Raw genomic sequence first — 25395 nt, forward strand, 5'->3', positions numbered from 1 at the left:
ACTTGACTCTTCAATTTGCTCTTTTCCATTGGATTGGCTCACTGCAATCAGGACACAAAACAATTTCAATACCCAAAAGAATTTCCTTATACTACCCCTTTACAGTCACACCTTCCCCACCCCCAAACCCCTGGCAACCACTGATCTGTTCTCTTTCCCTATAGTGTTGTCTTTTTGAGAATGTCATACATATGGAATTATACAGTACACAGCCTCTTGCATTGAGGGTTTTTGAGCAGAGGAGGGACGTAGTTAGGGCTATTTCAAGAAGATCACTTTGGTGGTGTGTGAAGGATGGATTACACAAGGGTAAAACTAGATGTCGAGAGACCAGCTGCAAGAATTTAAACTAGAGATGACTATATGTGGTACATATTCATTAAAGGGCCGATTGTAATTAATCAAAGAGCTGTAGGGGAAAAAAAGAAACTAAACTAGATCATGTTTACATATCTATAATGTTTTGATATATTTTAGTTTCCATTGATTACTCAAAGGGTATAATAGTACACACTATAGACAAAACAAAACAAAACAAAACAAAAAAACTAGCCACAAAAGGACACATACAGAATAGTCCAAATCTTATTTTTTAAAAAAGACATGTATATATAGATAGTAAAATGTCTGGAAGGTATATAAATATACACTAAGATCTTAATGTGTTATTTCTGCATGATGAAATTAGAAGTGATAGTTTTCTTCTCTATAATAGTTTACATTTCCAAAAGCCATATTTCCTCTCCTCCCACTTCCCCACCCCAACCCGGATGCCTGGAGAATAGGTAGTATATATACAGTTCTTTGTTCCTTTGTACTACTTGGCATAATTCTAGGCACACATTAGACAATAAATTTTATCATTATTTTATCAGTTATAATTTCTAAGTTACTAAGGAAAGAGTTAAGGTACTGTAATGAAGTGGCTTGGCCAGGATCACACAACTAATTAAGGATAAATCAGAATGTAAACTAGGGCTCATACTCCTAGTCTATACTTCTTTTTTTAAAAAACTTTTTATTATAAAAGTGTTCAAACATACATAAAAGAGAGAATATAATATAGTTTCATATACCACCAACCAGCTTCAACAATTATCATTTTGCCATTCTTATTTCATCAAGCTTCCAATAATTGTTTCTTTTCATCTGGCTGGAGGATTTTTTTAAAAAATTTACAATAATTAATTTGGTGTGCAATCTATAACTGTTAAAGACATTAAGAAATACACATAGCACTATACCATCATCACAACCAACAAAATTAACAATAATTCCTTAATTTCAGTCCATATTCAAATTTTCTCAATTGTTTTCAAGATGTCTTTGTACTGTTGGTTTGTTCAGATCAGGATCCAAACAAGATCTACACATTGCACTTGGGTAATAGGTCTCAAGTCTCTCTTATTTTGTAATAGTCCATACTCCCTTTTTTATGTCACTGATTTGTTGAAGAAACGGGATCATTTTTTCTGTAGACTGTCATGCACTCTGGATTTGGGCAATTGCTTCCTTATGATATTGTTTAACTTGCTCTCCCATCACCTATATTTCCTATGAACTGTTAGATCTAGAGATTTGATTAGATTCAGCATCAATTTTTCGGCAAGGATACCTGATAGATGGTGCTAGGTGCTTCCTACCACATCAGCTTGTGAGGTGCATTATGTCTGCATATCTCATTTTGATTGATGCTAAGATCAATCAGTGAGTTTAGATGATGCCAGCTTATCTCCCCTATTATAAAGCTCTCCATCAACCTTTGCCTAGATTATTATGGAATTGCAAGATGGTGATTTTCTAGTGCTAACATTTCTTCGGCATTTATTAGCTGGAATTCTATAAATAATAACTTTCCCTCATCAGCTATCTGCTTACTCTGAGAAACAATTTATACAAGGAAAGGCAGAATAAATGCTTCATTTCTTTTCACTTTATTGGTTTTCTGAGTAATAAGTTGTTGCCTTAGCAATCTCCAATGGTGCTCAACAAAGGTTTTTTGCTTTTAGCATCATTATGAATTTATGTATTTTTATATGTTTGATGTGCTTCAATCCAATGCAGTCATTATTCTTTGTTTAATAAACTTTTTATTTTAAACTAGTTTTAGATTTACAGAAAAGTTGCAAAGATAATACAGAGAGTTCTCATATATCCCTCACACAGTTTCCCCTATTCTTAATATCTTACATTACTATGGTACATTTGTCACAACTAAGAAACCGTTATTGATACATTGTTGTTAACTAAACTCCATTGTTTACTCAGATTTTACTAGTTTTTCCCTAGGGCCCCTTTTCTGTCCCAGGATCCCACCCAGGATACAACATGACACTTAACTGTCATGTCTCTTTAGCCTCATCTGGTCTGTGATGGTTTCCCAGACTATCCTTATTTTTGATGACCTAGACAGTTCTGAAAAGTACTGGTTAGGTAATTTGTAGAATTTGCATATATTTTTGCCATGATTAGACTGGAGTTATGTATTCTTGGGAGGAAGACCACAGAGATAAAGTATTGTCATCATATCATATCAACGATACATGCTAGCAACATGACTTATCACTAATGATGTTAAACTTGATCACCTGGCTGAGGTAGTGTTTGCCAGGTTTCTCTGCTGTAATAGTATCCCCACCACTCACTCCATACTCCAGTCTTCGGAAGCAAGTCACTAAGAACAGCCCACATTCTAGGGGTGAGGAGTTAAGTTCCATCTCCTCAAGGAGGCATTATCTACATAAATTATTTGGAATTCATCTGTGTGGGAGATTTGCCTATTCTCCCCAATTTATTTATTTGTTCAATCATTTATTTGCATCATGGATATTTATTTTATTCTTTGGGCTATAATCCAACCCTTCCTTCCTTCCTTCCTTCCTTCCTTCCTTCCTTCCTTCCTCCCTCCCTCCCTCCCTCCCTCCTTTTCTCTCTTTCTCTCTCTCTCTCTCATTCATTCATGGTGCCTTGCTACAATCTGGTGATGGTGAAAGTCTAGGTTTCTGCTCAGCCTTTGCTGGCATGGGTGGGGTGGGACCACATTTTTTTCTGTGATGTTTGGCTGGAATAGAGTAGTCGTTGTCTAAAAGTTTTCTGTCTTGCTAGGCTGCCCCTTGCCTAGTCCATTGGCTAAAGACAGCAGACTTTTGTTGGAGTTTTTTTGTTTTGTTTTATTTTGGTCTACACTCATTGGCATTTCCAACTTGCTGGCTTCTTCAGATCCAAGTCTACGATATGTGATGCAAAAAAGAAAACCCAGAGAACTCACCGCCATGTACTACCTTGGGTTCTGAGGTCTCTAGCCTGTCTGCCTTCTTATCTCCATCTTTCAGTCTTCTTATGTTTGCTTATGTCCAGATTTTTAGTTATACTTAGTGAGAGTAACAGGAAAATGTACGTCTACTTCATCTTCCCAGAAACAGAATTCCAGCAATGAACTTTTGGACATTGACCTTATATCCTGCTATCTCACTAAAGTCACTTATTAGCCCCTGGAGTTTTTTGTAAATTCTTTGGGGTTTTCTATATAGTTTTATTTCCTCCATTCCAACTAGCATGCTTTTAGAAAATTTTAAAAATCTTTATATCTTTTAATTCTTTAAATGCCATATCATTGCAAGTTTCTTTTTTTGTTTTTATATCAAGTTCATTTTTTATTGAAGTATATTTGATTTGCAATATTACATTAATTTCAGTGATTCAGTATTTTTACAGATTATGCTCCATTAAAAATTATTACAGGGGCTTCCCTGGTGGCGCAGTGGTTGGGAGTCCGCCTGCCGATGCAGGGGACATGGGTTCATGCCCCGGTCCGGGAAGATCCCACATGCCATGGAACGGCTAGGCCCGTGAGCCATGGCCGCTGAGCCTGCGCGTCCGGAGCCTGTGCTCCGCAGCGGGAGAGGCCACAACAGTGAGAGGCCCGCATACCAAAAAAAAAATTATTACAGGATAATGGCTATAATTCCCTGTACTATACAATATAGCATTGCTGCTTATCTATTTTACATATAGTAATTTGTATCTCTTAATGCCATACCCCTAATGTGTCCCTCTCCTCTTCCCCTCCTCACTGGTAACCACTAGTTTGTTTCCTATATCTGTGAGTCTATTTTTGTTTTGCTATAAACATTCATTTGTATTACTTTTTAGATTCCATGTATAAGTGATATCACACAGTATTTCTCTTTCTTTGTCTGACTTATTTCACTGAGCATAATACTCTCCAAGTCCATCCATGTTGTTGTAAATGGCAAAATTTCATTCTTTTTTATGGCTGAGTAATATTCCATTGTATATTTGTAACAAATCTTCTTTATCCATTTGTCTGTTGATGGACACTTAGGTTGCTTCCATGTCTTAGCTATTGTAAATATTGCTGCTATGAACATTAGGTTGCATGTATCTTTTCAAATCAGGGGTTTCGTTTTTTCGGGATATATACCCAGGAGTGGACTTGCTGGATCATACGGTAATCTATTTTTAGATTTTTAAGGAACCTTCATACTGCTTTCCATAGTGGCTTCACCAATTTACATTCCCACCAAAAGTGTACAAGGGTTTCCTTTATTCCGCATCCTTGCCAACATTTCTTATTGTAGACATTTTGTTGATAGCTATGTTGACAGGTGTGAGGTGATATCTCATTGTTGCTTTGATTTGCACTTCTCTAATAATTAGTGATGTTTGGCATCTTTTCATGTGCTTGTTAGCCATCTGTATGTCTTCTATGGGAAAATGTCTATTCAGGTCTTCTGCTCATTTTTTTAATTGGGTGTGGGTTTTTTTTGATACTGTATTGCATGAGCTGCTTATATAGTTTGGATGTTAATCCCTTGTTGGTCATATCATTTGAAGGTACTTTCTCATTCCATAAGTTGTCTTTTCATTTCTTTGATGGTTTCCTTAAGTTAATTAAGTCCCATTTGTTTATTTTTGCTTTTTTTCTTTTGCCTTAGTAGACAGATCAAAAAAAATATTGCTATGATTTATGTCAGAGAGGCTTCTGCCTATGTTCTCTTATAGGAGTTTTATGCCTTCAGATATTATATTTAGGTCTTTAGTCTATTTTGAGTTTACTTTTGTATATGGTGTGAGGAAATGATCTAATCTCATTCTTGTACATGTATTGATAGCTGTCCAGGTTTTCCAACACCACTTATTGAAGAGACTGTCTTTCTCCATTGTATATTTTTGCTTCCTTTGCCATAGACTAGCTGACTATAAGTGCATGGATTTATTTCTGGGCTCTCTATCTTGTTCCATTGATCTATGTGTCTGTTTCTGTGCCAGTACCATACTCTTTTGATTACTGTAGCTTTGTAGTATAGTCTGAAGTCTGAGAACATAATACCTCCAGCTCTGTTCTTGTTTCTCAAGATTGTTTTGGCTGTTCGAGGTCTTTTGTGTTTCCATACAAATTAAAAATTTTTTTGTTCCAGTTCTGTGAAAAATGGCATTGGTATTTTGATTGGGATTGTATTGAATCTGTAGACTGCCTGGGTAGTGTGGTCATTTTAACAACACTGATTCTTCCAATCCAAGAACACAGTATATCTTTCCATCTGTTTGTGTTGTCTTCAATTTCTTTCATCAGTGTCTTACAGTTTTCCAAGTACAGGTCTTTGCCTCCTTAGGTAGGTTTATTCCTAGGTATTTTATTCTTATTGATGTTATGGTAAATGGGATTGTTTTCTTAATTTTGCTTTTTGATACTTGGTTGTTAGTGTATAGAAATGCAACAGATTTCTGTGTATTAATTTTGTATCCTGCAACTTTACTGAATTCATTGATAAGCTCTAGTAACTTTCTGGTGGCATCTTTAGGATTTCCTATGTATAGTATCATGTCATCTGAAAACAGTGATAGTTTTACCTCTTCCCTTCCAATTTGGATTCCTTTTATTTCTTTTTCTTCTCTGATTGTTGTGGCTAGGACTTCCAAAACTATGTTGAGTAAACCTGGCAAGAGTGGGCATCCTTGTGTTGTCCCTGAATTTAGATGAAAGGATTTCAGCTTTTCACCATTGATATTGGTGTGATATTAGCTGTGGGTTTGATATTAGCTGTGGGTTTGTCATAAATGGTCTTTATTATGTTGAGATATGTTCCTTCTATACCTACTTTGATGAGAGTTTTTTTCATGATCAGATGTTGAGTTTTGTCAAATGCTTTTTCTGTGTCTATGGACATGATCACATGATTCTTATGTTTCCTTTTGCTAATGTGGTGTGTCACATTGATTGATTTGTGAATATTGAACCATTCTTGTATCGCTAGAATAAGTCCCACTTAATCATGGTGTATGATCCTTTTTAATGTATTGTTGGATTCAGTTTGCTAATATTCTGTTGAGCATTTTTATATCTATATTCATCAAAGAGGGCTTCCCTGGTGGCGCAATGGTTGAGGGTCCACCTGCCGATGCAGGGGACGTAGGTTCTTGCCCCGGTCCGGGAGGATCCCACATGCCCCAGAGCGGCTGGGCCTGTGAGCCATGGCCTCTAGGCCTGCGCATCCGGAGCCTGTGCTCCACAATGGGAGAGGCCACGGTGGTGAGAGGCCCGCATGCTGCAAAAAAAAAAAAAAAATATATATATATATATATATATAGTCATCAAAGATATTGGCCTGTAATTTTCTTTTTTGGTAGTGTCTTTGTCTGGTTTTGGTATTATGGCAATTGTGAGCTTGTAGAATTAATTTGGGAGTATTCCCTCCTCTTGAATTTTTTGAAATAATTTGAGAATGATAGGTATTAGTTCTTCTTTATGTGTTTTGTAGAATTCCCCTGTGAAGTCATTGGTCCTGGAGTTTTGTTTGCTGGGAGTATTTTTTTAAATTACAAATTCAATTTCACTACTAATGATGGGTCTGTTCAAATTGTCTCTTATTCATTCAGTCTTGGCAGCTTATGTATTTCTAGCTCAGGATTGACCCTCAGGGCTTCTGCTCAAGCAACTTGGGATCAAACCCTGTCCTTGATAGGGCAGTGACAGTCATTGAGCAGAAGGGAAGTTCCACCTCATACCCAGTGCCAGCTCTAGCCCTTCCATCTCCAACTCCACTCCATACCAAGGTGATAGCCACCAGCACAGCCTAAGGAAAGACAGGACTTTGGTCCATAGCAAATCCAGCCCTCCCACCAAAGACACTGGGCACAAGCAGTCTGTATAGGGATGCTCCCACATAAGAACACCCCTTCAAGACCACAATTGGTAAGTGTTTCACCTAAATTCATAGAGACAGAGAAAGTTAAGCAAAATGAAAAAGCAAAGGAGCTTGTCTCAACTGAAAGAAAACTCTGGAAAAAATAAACAATGAAACAGAAATAATTTACCAGATAAAGAATTAAAAATATTTGTAATAAAAATGTTAACTGAATTAGGGAAAATAATTGATGTAAACAATTACCACTTCAACAAGGAACTAGTAAATATAAAAGAAACCCAATCAGAAATGAAGAATTTAATATCTGAAATAAAAACCATACTAGAAGAAATGAATAGCAGACTGATACAGAAGAATGCATAAGTCATCTGGAAGATAGAATAATGGAAATCACCCAATCAGAACAACAAAAATAAAAACAAATTAAAAAAATGAAAGCAATTTAAGAGGGCTCTAGGATAACATTAAGCATATCAACATTCACATTATAGGGGTTCCAAAAGGAGAAGAGAGAGAGAAAGTGATTGAAAATCTATTTGACGAAATTATGGCTGGAAACTTCCCAAACCTGAGGAAGGAAACAGATATTAAGGTACAGGAAGCAAGATGGTCCCAAGCAAGATGAACCCAAACAGACCCACACAACACATATCATAATTAAAATGGCAAAAGTTAAAGATAAAGAGAGAATTTTAAAGGCAGCAAGAGAAAAACAAAGAGTCATGTAAAAGGGAACCCTGATAAGGCTAAGCAGCTGATTTCTCTACAGAATCTTTGCAGGCCAGAAGGGAGTGGCATGATATATTTAAAGCACTGAAAGGGAAAAACCTGCAACCTAGGATACTCTACCCAGCAAGATTATCCTTTAGAATAGAAGGAGAGATAAAGGACTTCTTAGACCAGCAAAAACTAAAAGATAGTTCATCAATACTAAACCCACTCTAAAAGAAAAGTTGAAGGATTTTCTCTAAGTGGAAAAGAAGTAAAAATCTATAGGAAAGGGAAAATGCCACTAGGAAAAACAAATAAAAGTAAAGGCTAAAGATCAACCACTTAAATAATCCAGTATGAAGATTAAAAGAAAAAAATTGTAAAAGCAACTATAACTAGAATAAACAGTTAAAAGATGAGCATGAAGATATAAAATATGACATGAAAAAACACAGAATGTGTGGGATGGGAGTAAAAATGTAGATATTTTAGAATGTGTTTGAACTTAAATGACTACCAGTTTAAAACAAGCAGATATAGGTCAACGTATATGAAACCTGTGGTAACCACAAATCAAAAACCTGCAATATATACACAAAAATTAAAAAGAAAAGAACATAGGCAGTTTCTTCCCTTTCATTTATTTGTCCTTTTAATTTGGCCTAATACGTCCTTTGCTATAGGTAAAATGTTGAGTTTTTTCCTTTACTACTAAACTTTATTTTTAGAGCAGCTTTAGGTTCACAGCAAAATTGAGTGAAAGGTACAAAGTTCCCATATACCCCTGTCCCGACACATGTACAACATCTTGCACCATTATCAACATCTTGCCCCAGAATGGTACATTTGTTACAATCTATGAATCTACCTTGACACATCTTTATCACCCAAAGTCCACAGTTTACATTAGGGTTCACCCTTGGTATTGAACTTTCTGTGGGTTTTGACAAAAGTATAATGACATGTGTCCACCATTGTAGTATCATAAAGAATAATTTCACTGCCTTAAAAATCTTCTGTGCTCTGCCTATTCATCCCTCTCTCCCCCTTAACCCCTGGCAACCACTAATATTTTTAATGTTTTCATAGTTTTGCCTTGCTCAGAATGCCATATAGTTGGAATCATACAGTATGTAGCCTTTTCAAATTGTATTCCTTCACTTAGTAACATGCTCTTAATTTTCCCACGTGTTTTTCCATGGCTTGAGAGTTCATTTCTTTTTATCTATCTATCTAGTGAATAATATTCTGGGTCAGTCCATCAAAAAGATATAACAAGTGTAAATATTTACATGCCCAACATCACAGTACCTAAATATATAAAGCAAAAACTAACAGAGCTAAAAGGAGAAATAAAAAGTAATATGATAGTTGGGGACTTTAATACCCAACTCTCAACAATGGATAGATCATCCAGACAAACAATAAGGAAGCAGCACATTTGACAGGTCAAAATACACATTCACAGTTCCTTGAGGATAACGTCTGTATCGTTGTTTCCTCTGGCACAACAACCTGCACCAGGAGGATAGGTTGTTATCTTCACAGCTGCTGCCAATCTGGAGTGAGGGATGACAAGCACACAATTTAAAATGCCACAGTCCTCTCACTGTAATGCAGCATCTTCTCCATTAAGCTTTCCCTTGGTTGGTATGAGTTTTTTACTAGATTCCAGAGATCCCAGAAAGTTGATTCTGAAAGTTTGATAGCTTATTAGTTGCTTTTGTGGAGGGACGGAACCCTGGAATTACCTACTCCACCATTTTCGGTGACCTCCATTTTTTAAAAAAATAAATTTTTAAGGATGGCAATTCCACTTCCAAGCTCTTAATATGCCTGAGCTAAAAACAGATATCCATTCATTACCTTTAATGCACAAATTGTCTCATCATTGGCCAGTGGAATCCCCTTCAAACTGGCTTGTTTTCTTTTGACAGACCCCAGTAATTTTTGATAGCTTCCTCGCTTTTTGCTACAAGATATCTCAGGCTCATTTGTACATTTACTGACTCAGACCTGGATATTTGTTGCTATTGAGTTGTCATTGCTTCTAGGCTTTTCACTGGATAGAGTTAGGAAAAACATACAGAGAGAAGTAAGTCAGAAAGAGAAAAACAAATACCGTATGCTAATACATATTATATGGAATCTGAAAAAAAATGGTTTTGAAGAACCTATGGGCAGGACAGGAATAAAGACGCAGACGTAGAGAATGGACTTGAGGACATGGGGAGGGGGAAGGGTAAGCTGGGATGAAGTGAGAGAGTGGCATTGACATATATACACTACCAAATGTAAAACAGATAGCTAGTGGGAAGCAGGCACTTACCACAGGGAGATCAGCTGGGTGCTTTGTGACCACCTAGAGGGGTGGGATAAGGAGGGTGGGAGGGAGACGCAAGAGGGAGGAGATATGGGGACATAAGTATATATATATCGCTGATTCACTTTGTTATACAGCAGAAACTAACACACCACTGTAAAGCAATTATACCCCAATAAAGATGTTTAAAAAAACAAAAAATATGAGTCCTTAATGATATTTCCAAGTCGAATTTAATGGTACAGGGTTTTACCTAATTTCTTTATTTTGTACTTATATCTTTTTTCTCTTACCCTGATAATCTTGGTTTATAACTACATTAACATCATACTTATTTACTTTATTCTAAATAAGCCATTAATAAATTAACAATGCCAATATTATGATTAACAATAAGGCTACTGAAAGCAGTTCAAGATTTCTTTTTCTTTTTTTTTGCCACACCATGTGGCTTGTGGGATCTTAGCTGCCCACCAGGGATCGAACCCGTGCCTCCTGCAGTGGGAGCTGGAGAATTCCCATCTTTGTGGTTCATTTTGTTCTTACACCATATATAGCTAGGGATGTACAACCAAAATACTGTCTTTTAAAGTCACTTGACGTTATTCTCTTCTTTGTGTGATTATGCCACCAACTTGATAGACAGTGAGGTTCATTTGTTTCAGTTTGTTTTCAGTTTTTAAGGGTTGATTTTTATTTTCCTTTTGATTTAATTTTATTTTTTAATTATGCTTCCAACGTCAAAACTAGATAACAAGGTACATTCAGAGAAGTTTAGCTTCTATTCCTGTCACTGCACTCTTCCCTTCTTCTCCCAGTTTGGTTTCTTGTTGTTTCTTGTTGAAAAATATAAGCAAGTACGTATAGGTATTTCTACCCTTTTTGTACACAAAAGATGGCATACTATAGAAACTATTCTCTACCTTGCTTTTTACCACTTAGTATGTTCTGGAGATCCTTCTATGTCAATACATGAAGATTATCTTCATCCCTTTTTGTAACTGTGTATTATTCCATTTCGTGGATGTACTGGGTTTCTTTCAGCCTTTTGATATTACAGACAGTGTCATAATGAATACATTGGACATATGCTATTTTTGAATTTTTTTCCAATATACCTTTGGAATAGTTTCTGGAAAGTGAGATTGCTTTATGTATGCACATCTAATTTTACTAGATTGAGACAAATTCCTCTCCATAGGGGCTATACCATTTTCCATTCCCATCACCAGTGTGTGAGAGTTCAGGCCTCTTTATATCTCTCCACAGGGCCAGTGTGGATCAAATTGGTAACTCTGGCCTTCATGGCACAGGAGAGGCTTCACCTCCCTCACCACTCATCCCACAGATACATAAGAGAGCTTGCATCCTATTATTTTCTCTATTACATACCCTGTGCTAAAAACAAATGGGTTGCCTGACAGTAATGAGGAACAAAGTAACGTTGCAAGCCTTGGCTTGTCATGCGCCAGGTCACAAGCTGCCTGAGGCTGAAGTAGGTTCCGAAACATGTTAAACAGCCCTGACAGCCTGATTGCAAATAGTCCTCATTGTTTGCCGTCTATACCAATCATATGATCTTGCCTATGACCCTGTGACTGAAGGGCATAGAGCAGTACGCACAAGGCAGAATGAGACATTAGATGTGCATCTTTATACTTCCCCGAAGTACTTGTTTTCTGTTCACTATTGTCAAATTTGAAATAAACCCATTGGAGGCATCCAAAAGACAAACATGTTATTGTTATTGTTGTTGATATTTCTTTCATCTGAGGCACTGTCTTCACTCCCATTCACTGCTTCTCCAAGTGTCTCCTTGGAGCTCTTGCCATCTTATGGCAGGTCAGCAGGCTTAAGAACTGAAATATTGACTTTTCAGAAGTGTGAAGAAAGTGTTTTCTAAACTGTAACAGGCTGAGGCTCCACCCCCCACCAGCTTTGGCAATACTGTGAGGTAGAAAGTGTTCATTACCAATGTTCCAAGGTTTTCTTTTCTAGACCTCCTCTTATTCTTGTGTTCCCAGCCCTTCTTCAAGGTGCCCTCTCTCTGACCTCAAATACTCAGAACGCTGGTGGTCTCTGCACCTATCAATAGCCTCTTGTGACCATATGTCATCACATTCCTCTCCTGGAGAGTTTGTCTTCTGACTGTGAAAAGAAAGGCTCTGTCTTTGGCTAAAAGAAGTTCAGGCACCAGGGAGGGTGGCAATGGCAGAATGAAGGGAGGATACAAACTTGAGAGTGAGACCTTTTCCTGAAATCATGTCATGCAAACATCGTCTATTCAGCCGCTTCAGGGACCCTGAATTAGCAAGCTGAGAGAGGAACCGAAAGCACTTTCTGATATAATGGCAAATGTTCACAGTATCCTATCACTTATTTCTATCCATGGTACATGCTGGGTACTGCAGCTCATTAAAGCTTTTCCCCAGAGCTGACTTGATGTTTCAGTGGTAGTCTAAACGTTGTGATCCAAAGGGTTCTGGGAAGACTCCGGGGCCAAAAAGATGTGTTCCACTAGACTTTTACTCTTCTGGAAATTTTCACTTGTATGTGAAAATATGTATTTTAAATTATAAAAGCAAAACATGGTTCCACTTAAATATGGCAGATTGAACATATGAATTTGGTTTTGCTCCTTCACCAAGCCCCATTTAAATGACAGTGAAAGAAAACCTCCAAGACTTGCAAAATAATAACAAAAGGATTAGTATCCAGAATATGTGTGTTTAATATATAAAAAATGACAATGAAGGGATTTTTTAAAAAGGCATAACCCACAAGACTGAAGGGAATAGGAAAGAAGATAGCATAGATAGTATTTTTTTTCACGGTATGCGGGCGTCTCACTGTTGTGGCTCTCGTGTTGCGGAGCACAGGCTCAGCGGCCATGGCTCACGGGCCCAGCCGCTCCGCGGCATGTGGGATCTTCCCGGACTGCATCGGCAGGCGGACTCTCAACCACTGCGCCACCAGGGAAGTCCTATAGATAGTATTTTGAAAGCTGGAAAACAATGGTGAAATGGATAATTTACTCAGCAGATCTGACAAAGCTGAACCTTATAACAATAGCAAGAAAAAAGACCAATTTGTACTGCCCCCCAACAGGGATCAGGAAAAAGCAAATCCCTGGAATCCTTCCTTCATTCCATGCATATAGCAACTGTCCTTTTTCCTGACAAAGGATTGAAGATTTGTTTTCTGGAAAATGTAAAACAGAGAATGTCTGGACAGGAAGGATACTAGATACAATTGAGGACAAAGGTATCCAACCAGAAACAGAGAGACTAAGTGAATGTTTACATACTGAACGCTGATACTTTAGCCCTCTTCCCCACTCAGTTTCCAGAAAGCTGGTGGCCAGTTATGTATCCTCCAGATAGGAGACTGGAAGACTCTTCTCTGGAGAATCAGAAGAGCCCAAGAACAAAGACCTAAATATATTGATGCCAAGTGTTCCCCAATGAAATGGCCTAACTACCTTATCCTACAGTGTCACAATTGACAAACACCAACTACAGGCTTTGAACTTCCAATTAGCTTTTTAGCTTCCCATTGTTAATTATAATCAGATGGCCAAAGGTCAGTACACATCTGAACAAAATCTCTAATATGAAAGATAGTAGCCCACGTAAACATAGCAAAAGTGGATAATGTAAAGTTTTACAGTCTCTTTCCTCTACCCCAAAGCAGAGCTTGAGGTAAAGGCTTGCCTGCAGGTGATTTATTTTGGGAAGTAATCCCAGGAAACAAGAATGAGAGACCTGGGATAGTAAAAAAGGGAAGGAAGGAAAGGATGCATTATCAAGTAGTCACTGCTGTTGGCAACTGGTGTTCTATCTTGCTAGTACCTTCTGAGGAGCTATGTTGAACCTATCTCAGAATTTTCCTCCTGAGTTATGAAAAGGGAGAGCATTAATCCACTGGCTCCCATCCTTCATTGGTCAAGGATGTCAACTGCCATGCACTTCTGGGTTATGTAGACTGCAGTGCAGAGCTGATTTCCCCAAGCATAACTTTGTAGGTCAGAAGAGCTCTAGGGCGTGAAGCAATTCTTGGTGCAGCTAAAGTGAGGCACTGTCAGATTACTCCTACAAAAGACTGGTTGCCACAGCAATGGCTGGGCTAAACTGTGGGCTGAAAGAATGTGAAACAATGTACACCAGGTGTCTGCTACATAGGGAGAATAAAAGATTTTTTTTTAAAAAAGAACTATTGTTAGTATCCCTAGAGTTAAGAGAAACCATTAGTAAGAATGGGTTGCACTTTTTTAAAAGGAAAAATCAGAATAACAAAGAGCTCTTTGGAAATAAAAATATGACAGTAGGAAAAATTCAATAGGAAAGTTGAAGATAAAGTTGAAGGAATCTCCCAGAAAGGAGAGCAAAAAGACAGAGATTGAAATAGAAGAAAGAATATTTGAAAATTAGAGGACCTGTCCAGCAGGTCCAATATCAGAAGAGGAGGCATTCTATTTAGAGAGAAGAGAAAATGAAGGGAATAAAATGTTTAATATAGTCCAGAAATTTCCCCCAAACTGAAGGTCATGAGTTTCCAGGTTGAAATATCCTTGACTGACGAAAATGGACCCACACCAAAACACAGCTTCATAAAATTTCTCAACGTTGGGTTAAAAAGAAGACTTTACAAGCTCCCAGAGATAAAAACAGGTCACATATAATGGATCAGGAATCACAATGGCTTTGGATTTTTCAATATCAACATTGGAAACTAGGAGATGAGCAAAAATGCCTTCAAAATTCTGAAGAATAATTATTTTTAACCTAGAGTTCTGTACCCAGCCAAGCTGTCAATCAAGTGTGAGGATAGAACAAATACAATTTCTGATAAGCAAGGTCTCAAAAATTTACCCCTCATACACCTCTTGAAACCAAGAAATAAATCTCTTTAAACCTCTTTCTTTAAAAAAAAATTTTTATTGAAGTAGAGTTGATTTACAATGTTGTGCCAATCTCCGCTGTACAGTAAAGTGACTCAGTTATACACATGTGTACATTTTTTATATTCTTTTCCATTATGGTTTATTACAGGATATTCAGTATAATTCCCTGTTTGAAACCGCTTTAAACCAAGAAAGCAGAAGGACTTGGGTTAGTGGGGAGATGATCCAGCATAAGAAAGAGGCAAAAGGGAAGCTCCAGAAGAGGGTGAAGGTAGGTTCCAGGATGACAGCTGCACACAAAGAAGGAATAGAGGTCAACTAGCTCGTACAGGTCAGAAGACTTCAGGAGAGATATCTTCAAGATACCTGACACACCAAAACACATGGAGAGGAGCTGGAGGTAACTGATCAAGAGTTTAAAGTTGAATTCTTGCTAAGTACATAGAAAATTATTTAAAGAAAAAACAAAATAATTATGAGCTCCAGGAAACACAAAAACTTGTGCAAGTAAGGAAAAGTATTTGTCACTTCGTGGCTGTGAATAAAGTTTCCTTGGTCACCATACTGTAAACATTGAATAGTGGTCTAACCAAAATTATGATATGCCTATATTGGAAAAATGTAGGGATAAAAAGGGTCTTTGGGTGAATTGGGAGGGCAGGGTGAGTGTAGGTAATGCCAATAGACAATGTCAAAAACTTAAAATTCAAGAAGTAGCAATAAAATAATGTTATTTAGAGAACCAAGGTAAATACCAAAAGAATCAGCTAAAAGAGTTGAAAACTCTTGCCTCTGGAGAGTGGGAAATTATGGGGAAGGGAAAAGGGCACTGTTTTTCATAACAAAACTTGTAGAACTTTTAAACTCTGTAAACTATGATAATGCATAACTTTGATAAAAAATTTAAAAATTAAAATATAAAAGCAATGATGCACATTATAAAACCGTAGAAAATTCAGAAAATAAAAAAAAATCACAAAGAAACTCATTACTTATCAATTGCCACATTTAATATTTTGCTATATTTCCTTTCAGGCTTTTCACATGCCAGATTATACAGTGTTGTGATTATTCTGATATCTTGGTTTTTCTCTCCATTAACTTCAAATCATACACATTTTCCTGTTACATTCATTTAAATAGTTGTGTAGTGTTCCACTGTGTAGATATGCTATTATTGATTTGACTATTCTGTTATTGAGCATTTAGCTTATTTCCTTTTTGTTGACCACTACAGATAATGCTGCAATGAACATCTTTATTCATAAGTTTTTTCTGTACTTCAAATTATGTCCCTAATATATTTTGAAGAATGGTAATCTTATGGACTATATTGTGTGTCCCCAAAATTCATATGTTGAAGCGCTAACCCCTAATGAGGCTGTATTGGAGATAAGGCATATAAGTAGGTGATAAAGGTTGAGGTCATAAGGAAGGGGCCTTAATATGATAAGGCTGGTGTCCCAGTCTCCCTGTCTCCCTCCCATTCTCCTTCTCTTTGTCTCTCCCTCTTTCCCTCTCTCCATGTACACAGAGGAAATGCCATGTGAGGACACAGCGAGAAGATAGCTATCTACAAGCCAGGAAGAGAGCTCTCACTAGAAACCAACTTGATGGTGACCTTGATCTTGGACTTCCAGCCTCCAGGACTGTGACAAAATTAATTTCTGTTGTTTTAGCCACGCGCTCTGTGCTATTTTGTTAAGGTAGCATGAACAAACTAATACACGTAGTTACTTTGTATTTTAAAGCACCCATATGAAAATATCAATGTCCCTGGGGAAGGCTCACACAAGGGGCTGTTATCAGTCATTCCCTCCCGCCCTTGTACTAGTCATTCATGCTGCTTTCTCCTTTACAATGAAGTGAAATACTGGCACCTGGAGGTGGGACTTAGCTGCAGCTAATGAAAGATTGGCAGAACTTCTGAAAGTCAAAGAGATTCAGTAGTACTGACTTAATGAATGTCAAGACAAGAGTTAAGAATTATTTAGATTTGTAGCAGTGTTTTCTTTTTGCTTAATGAGTTGTATACATTGTTTATCAATATGAACGAACATTACTGGTCTTCTTCCTCTTCAAAGTATTTACTAAATCCACCCTTTCTTCCTACCTCCACTGCTCCAACCCTAGACCAAGCCTCTCTGGTCACATCCACCTCTCCCCCGATCTGTTCTTTGCACAACTACCAGAGTATACGTATAAAAAATGAAAACCAGATCACATCTCTTCCCTGCTCAAAACAGCTTTCTATCACATTTAAAATAAAATCCAAACTCCTCGCCATGTTATATTGTATGTGTGCAATGTTTTATATTGCCTATAATTTACTTCAAAACACTTCAGTATCAGCTGTGTAATATACCTTGTTTTTTCTAAGATGCATATTTTCCCACTTTTCATCACCTCTGAAATTGGGATGAATTTTACCATTAATGGTACAGCATAGTTTAATTAAGAGCAATTTTTCTTTCTTGGTGCGTAAGAGAATGATGGGTTTTACAACCTATGGACATCTTGGATTCATAGAATCAATGATTTAATGAAACGGTGTAGTGTCTAAAAAATAATCTTTTGAAATATTGGTCTAGGGTGGGGGCAGTGGAGGTAGGAAGAAGGGAGGGGTGGGTTTTGTATATATTTTGAAGTGGAGAAAGAACAGGCAATGATTATTCATATTGATAAACAATTTATTCAACTCATTGTAAATTAGTTTTAATCCACACTCTGGGGGTGGTTAGTTAACATTTGAATTATCCTAATCAGGAATATAGACTCAGGAGTGGTTGGTTAGCATTTGAAAGATCCTACTCAGGTGTCTTTACCCCAAAGGTAGTTACACGCCCCACCCCCATGTTCACATTTTCCTATCTGAACCTGTGCTAAAGCAGGAGTTCTTACACTTTCTTTGTGCCATGGGCCCTTTTGGCCAACTGGTGAACCCGATTCAGAGTCATTTTTTTAATGCACAGCAAGATAAAACACATAAGATTACAATTAAAACCAATTGTGTTGAAATGCAATTATCAAAATATTAAAGATGCAGGGTGGGGTGGGGTGGGAGGAATTGGGAGACTGGGATTGACATATATACATTACTGATACTATGTATAAAATAGACAACTGATGGGAACGTACTGTATAGCACAGGGAGCTCTACCTAATGCCCTGCACTATGGTAACCTAAATGGGAGGGAAATCCAAAAGGGAGGGGATATCCGTACGTGTATGGCTGATTCATTTTGTTGTGCAGTGGAGGCTAACACAACATTGTAAAGCAACCATACTCCAATGAAAATTAATAATAATAAAAAAGAAATAGAAAAAATTAAAGGTACAATTTTGACATATTAATATATATATTTCTTTACTAGCCCAGCAAATAACAAGATCTAGCAGCAGGTCTAATAATCACCATAATTTTGAAATAGTAATGAATTTAATGATCTTTTAAGATATTGGCAATAGCTATAATGTGATATGAAAATATCTTTGATATGTGCTGGTGACAAAGTCACTGGTCCTACTAATAAGACTGTGGTTTGTTGACTACATTCAGTAACAACAAAAAAATAAAGGCATAATTTTTTCCCATCAAGGTCCCAGAACCCCCTGGATTCTATCCCCAGGACCCAAGGTTAGGAAACCTTGCACCACAGACTCCACTTATCAGCATAAAAAATGTAAGAAATATATTTCATTGGTGAAATGAATTGCTTTCAGAATATGTGAAGTGGCTGGAAATATTGTCCAGGTGCTTCCATCCTTGCATGATCAGAATATAAAAATCTGGCAAGCAAACCCAACAGCTCAGTACTCTTTGGAGTGGCATTCTAGGCCTCAGACTCTGTGTGGTCCTGTATCCCACTACATGATAGCCAGCCTGCCAGATGGTCCCCAGTGATTCTTTCCTTGTGTAGTTACTCCCTTCCCACACTGAATAGGGAAGAATGTAACCACTGTAATGTAACTGGTAGAATATTATGGAAATGACCAAATGTGACTCCTAAGGCTGGGTCAGAAAAGACATTACAGCTTCTGTCTTGGATCATTGCTCTGAGCTTGCACGTTATGAGAAATGGAGGGCCATGTGTTGAGAAACTGAGATCTGCCAACAACTAACACTAGCTTGCTAGGCATATGAGTGAACCACCTTGGAAGAAGATCCCCAGGCCCATTCAAGCCTTTAGGTGACTGCAACCCTAGCCAACATCTTGACTGCAACCTCACGAGAGACTCCAGCCAGAAGCAGCCAACAAAGCTGATCCTGGATTCCTGACACACAGAAACTATGTGATATAATCAATGTTTGTTGTTAAGGCACTAATTTGGGGGTTAATTTGTAGCACAGCAATAGATAACTAATATATATCACTTAATGGAAGATTTTCCTGCTCCACCCAGAAGATAGGTTGATCCCGTTACCATATTATTAGGCCATCTGTTTCAGGTAAATCTTTCATGCAAGCAGCTTGCTGGAGTTCCTAAAGGTCAGACAGAGAGTATGTATTGGTACTTCATCCAATTTACAAGAAGCGGCTATGTGACTGTTTTGACCCCTGATTGCTAATAACTGCATGTGTCAGAATTTAGTCTGACAGTTACCTTCACTGTAATGTTCTACCTAGTAAGGAGGTTGTGGGAGAGGCGACCTATAGCCCTCACTTACCTCTAATCTTTAGAGGCTCCCTAAGTCTACCAAAAACAATGGGTTTAGGTCTATTTGCATCACATTTGCAAAGGCCTGCAAGACCCTAGATAATCTGACTTTTACCTACCTCTCTGAACTCATTTCTTACCCCATTCTCTCATTTGTCTCTAGAAACACTGGCTGTATTCATTTGTTAGGGCTGCCATAACAAAGTACCACACACTGAGTGGCTTCAACAGAAAGAAGTTTGTTGTCTCACACTTCTGGAGGCTAGAAGTCCCAGTTCAAGATGTTGACAGGGACTTTTCCTTCTTAGAGCTGTGAAGAATCTGTTCCATGCCTGTCCGCTAGCTTCTGATGGTTTGCTGGCAATCTTGGGTATTCCTTGGCTTATAGAACCATCACCCTGATCTCTGCTTTCATCTTCACATGGTGTTCTCCCTGTGTGCATGTATGTGTTCAAATTTCCTCCCTTTATAATGACACTAGTCATATTAAAAGCCCACCCTACTCCAGTATGACTTCATCTTAATGAATTACATCCAAATAAGGTTGCTTTCTAGGGTACTGGGGGTTCTGCATACAATTTTTTTTTTTTTGGCCATGCCAAAAGGCATGGCCATCCCACAGGGCTTGTGGGATCTTAGTTCCCTGACCAGGGATTGAACCTGGGCCCTCGGCAGTGAAAGTGCTGAGTCCTAACCCCTGGACCGCCAGGGAATTCCCCTGCATATGAATTTTAGAGGAAACACAATTCAACCCATAACACTGGCCTTCTTGCTGTTCCTCTAGCACACCAAGCTCATTTCCACCTCAGGTCCTTTATATGTATTAGTTCTCCCTCTAGAATGCCAAAGAAGCATGACTGTTCCCTTCTCAGAATACAAGTGCCATATGTCAACTACTCAAAGAAGTCTTCCCTGATCATCCTATCTAAAATAGCCCCTCCACCACACACATCATGGTCTATTCCCTTCCCTGTTTCCATTTTCTTCATAGCACTCCTCATTACCTGAAGTATATTTCTTTTTATTTGTTTTTAATCTGTCTCTCCCACCAAAATATAAGTTCCATAAGGACAGGGAGCTTGTATATCTTATTTACTGCTGTATCATCAGCTCCTAACACAGTGCCTGTTAGAGAGTAAGTATTTAATAAATGTTTGTTGAGTGAACATTGAATGAGCAAATGCTTACTTTGTTGATTCTCTGATTTAGTCTCTGGAAAGCCCAGTAGAATCAAGTTTTCCCTGAGAAAATGGAACTTACCCCAAACTCCTCAAGATATTCATTTTCCCCCTTGGAAATGAACTAATTTATAATCCAATTATAAAACAGTAAAATAATATTCCTCGTCTCCCCCAAAGTTACCTGTTTTTCCTCTCTTTATACTACCAGGAAGCCACCTGAGGGTAGCAAAAAATCAGAGTGAAGAGAGGTCAGTTCCAAGGCAGAGGCACATTTTCAATCTTTCCTCAAAGATTGTCTGCCACCTGCTCTGTCTCCAGCCTGGCTAGATTTTTCCCTTCAGGTAGGCGCACATTAACGGGCCTAGCTGGACTACCTATTAGGAAAAATAGGGGATCCCTTTTCATTGAATCAGCTTGCTCAGAAAAGGCCAAGGACCTAAGCTGAGTTCCAATTGAGATTTCTAAATGTAAGAGCCTTAAGTTGGAGCAATGACTATATTTTGTTCTTATTTTTTTTAAGAGCAGTCCACTTTGAGATCTGACCTGCCACCTACCTCCCAGCTCTCAGCTGTATGACCTCTGACAGGTGCTAAGATAAAGTGGTAGCTAAACAAAGTCTCTAGGGGTTTTATGATTATTGTTTGTTTTCATATTTCCTTAACCATCAAAAGAAGGGCTCCAGCCCGGAATCTTGATGTTTATTTCACCTAAACTGAGGCTTTTCCTGTAATAAAAAAAAAGGGGGGATTGTGTGTGGTTTGCGATCCGGGAAGATTCAAGCAAGGGGGGAAGGAAGGAAGTTTAGTTTCTAAACCATTTCTTAAAGGACAAATCTTTGTTAAATAAAGGAATCTAATTAAACCATTTTGTGAGACCAATTCCCAACTTTTTTTCCATTTAATCTTTCTCCCAACCTGCTTAACTGTTTGAGCCCTTGTGAGTTGCAGACTCTGTAAGAGCAACACTTCTCAAATTTAATGTGCACATGAATCACCTGGTGATCCTGTTGAAATGAAAATTCTGATTCAGTAGGTATGGAGAGGGCATTATAGGTGGATCAAGTGGGTCTTCGGGCATTCACTTTGGCTTCAGTCCACCTCCAAACACCCAATGCACCCCTGTTTTCCAAAGTCCTCTGCTACAGTACCCCATTCTAACTACTCCTTATTGCCAGATGCCCCAGGAATCTGTTATAGGTCCCCTTCTCTCTGGATCCTGCCTTCTGTGAAAATATGAGTTACAGGTGATAGTGGGTTCATTCGTTACTTCCCTCTCTCTCCTTAGAGCAGAGGCTTCATCCCCCACCCCCACCCCTCCATCAGTACAAGATAACAATGGAATTTAATTATAGCCTCTGGGAGCATAGCTTTTTAATTCCAATGGTAAGAATTTCCTACCCTATGACAGACTAATGAAAAGGCTGTATTTTAGTGGGGTGGGGAAGAGGAATGTCATTTTGAATTTCTCAAAAAATTATACAATATAGGAGACTGCCTGCCTGACTTACTTATACTTTCTCTTCTACCTCTCATCTGCCTTGGTCTCATTAAAGGCAACATTTTCTTATTTTAGAAGTGGAACCATGAATCTGTCATATTTCCATCCATTTCATATTTATGTACAAAGAGTTGCAATTCCATAGCAAGACAAGCAACAGAGATCTGAGTGAAGTTTTCCCTGTTGATGACAGTACATTATTTGGTGTTTACAGAAGGTAAAAGGATCCTGATACTATTTGACCAATATTTCACCCAATAATTTTTCTATAATTTCCTCATTTAGGTAGAATTGAAACTAGTTAGGTAAAACTACTTATTTAAGCTTTCAACCCACAGCACAAAATACTTTATAGGGCAGCCTATTCTCATGCTCATTTTTTTTTTTTTTTTTGCGGTACATGGGCCTCCCAATGCCGTGGCCTCTCACGTTGCGGAGCACAGGCTCCGGACGTGCAGGCTCAGTGGCCGTGGCTCATGGGCCCAGCCGCTCCGCAGTATGTGGGATCTTCCCGGACCGGGGCACGAACCCGTGTCCCCTGCATCGGCAGGCGGACTCTCAACCACTGCGCCACCAGGGAAGCCCTCAGGCTCATTTTTTTAACGTCTTTATTGGAGTATAATTGCTTTACAATGGTGTGTTAGTTTCTGCTTTATTACAAAGTGAATCAGTTATACATATACATATGTTGCCTCCTCCCATGGACACACCAAAATTACAATTATTTACAGAGAAATTATTGATCAGAAGAACAAAAGACTAGCAGAAAAGATCTTCTACAATTAAAGATATAGAGAAGGAACCATAATGAGATGGGACAAAAGATGAAACATCAAGAAAAAGAAAGAGAAGAAAAAATGAAAGAAACAAGTTCATACTATCACCTTTGCAAGAGGGGCTGAAGCCAGGTTGAGCTTTTGATTTCCAAAACTTAGTCTTTTGGTGTAAGGTGGCCAAACAAGGATGCAGAGCCAAGCACTGTGAAACCTACAGACACATTGAAGAGCTCAGGGAATACGACGTGTTTCCCACCATGTCAAAACTCCTGAAACCAATCTCCACATCCTCTGTAACCACACAATAAAGACTTGGGAAATCACACCAGAAAGAAAGGAAGGAAGGAAGGCCAGAAACTAGACTAGGCACCTCTCAAAGAAGAAAACTCACTCAAATGGCCAACAGTTGAATTAAAAGATGCTCAACTGGGAGTTCCCTGGTGGCCTAGTGGTTAGGATTCCAGGCTTTCAATGCCATGGCCCGGGTTCAATCCCTGCTCTGGGAAATGAGATCCCGCAAACTGTGGGAACTACATGTGCCAACATGTATGAATCTCAGAGACACAATGTTGAGTGAAAGAAGCAAATCACAGGAGCATATATACATACAAACAGTTAGATTCCATTTACTTAGAGGTTCAAAAACAGGAAAAACTAAACAATATGTTGTTTAGGAATGCATTTAGTTAGTAAAACTGTAGAGAAAAACAGGGCAATGATTACTCCAAATTTCAGGATAGTAGTTACATCTGATGGGGGAGAGACTGGGGAAGAAGGGAAATCGTGATCACAGAGGGACACAGAGAGGACTTTAAGATACTGGAAGTAAATATTCAATTTTTTAAACCTGGGTACTGAGTACATAGTTATTTATTCCTTAAAATTATTTTTTAAATTACATATATATGTTTTATATATTCTTCTGTGTATATTTCACCATTTTAGAAAAGGAAAAATATCAGTGCCCAGAACTGAACACACAACTCTAGCTAATCCATCATACTAGAATACAATCACCTCTCTCATTTGGAATACTTTGCCTCTGTTTTTTTTTGAACCGAGGTGTTCATTTGTACCTGCTAAATTTTCTTTTATTTTATGTGGCCATTCTTTTCACTTGTCCTTCCAACCAGTCAAGCGCTCCCCAGAGCCAGATCATCTTCCAGGAGAACTGGTAAACAAAGTTTCTGAGCTAGCCAGGCTGAGGTCCAAATTGCAGCAGGCAGCTGCAGCAGCTCTTCTGAAAGCCCACCTTAAAGCAGCTTCCTTAACATGCGTGCGTTCTGCCCTGCTTTTCCTGAGATCATCTGTTTATAGCCTCAGCCTAAAATCTTCCTTATGAGAAGCCTTAGCGAATGTCTTATCAAGGAAGACAATGCCTCACATTAAATCATGTTGATAAGTTGATGGGAGAGAACATTCTCACCCAAGAAGATTGTTATTTCCTGAAGGGATAAAATCCCACCAGGGAAAACACCTGTGGTACTTATAGGTAGGGCTGGTCTACCAAAGCTGATAACATAGTTCTGACCAGAGGAGGAAGGCAGAGTGCATGTATTCATTCCTGAAAGCTTTGTGGGTAGGTGTGCATCTTTCACATATTAAAGATTCACAGTCCCTGAGCTGGACAGAGATGCCAACCCTGAAGAATCTCTCCAGAATCCAAGTTGCTGAATCTTCCCTGCTGCCTACAGAGACTCCAAACCACCACTTGACAATGGGAAACTGGGTGGTTAACCATTGGTTCTCAGTTTTGTTTCTGGTAAGTGATGTTTCACTTTCTAATAATTACTCTTAGAGTAAGGAGACATTATGTTTGTTAATATTTGTGAAGTTACTTGAAAGGGAAAGATTCCATGCCAATATTGAGCTCATCAAGGCCAGTTATCAGCTGAAAGGTCCAACTCTAGGATTACATATATGTTTTATATACTTTTCTGTGTATGATATATTTCAGCATTTTAGAAAAGGAAAAATGTCCAACTCCAGAAATTGATTGGTAAAGAGACAAAAATATAAACCACAAGTATTTGGAATTTCAATCTGTTTTCATTTTTTGTCTTCTCTTTTTCTCTTCCATTTCACTTCTAACTAGTGCCATGGAGCATTCATTTCTCTCCATTCTTCTTATATTGCTCACATCAAGACATAATAAAATTGAATGTTTGAGATATAA

At 38.2% G+C, this 25395-nt stretch overlaps 1 protein-coding gene across 1 annotated transcript in view; it reads left to right on the forward strand.

The window, feature by feature from the left end:
- The first annotated feature begins 24936 nt into the window (after positions 1-24936).
- The window catches only part of NOX1 (NADPH oxidase 1), a 34461-nt gene continuing 34002 nt past the window's right edge, over positions 24937-25395 (forward strand). Inside the window, 1 exon segment of the mRNA XM_060137535.1 lies at positions 24937-24981. Within this exon segment, the coding sequence (XP_059993518.1) occupies positions 24937-24981 (45 nt within the window).

This window comes from Lagenorhynchus albirostris, chromosome X (genome assembly GCF_949774975.1).
Source record: "Lagenorhynchus albirostris chromosome X, mLagAlb1.1, whole genome shotgun sequence".
In the NCBI taxonomy this organism is placed as follows: Eukaryota; Metazoa; Chordata; class Mammalia; order Artiodactyla; family Delphinidae; genus Lagenorhynchus; species Lagenorhynchus albirostris.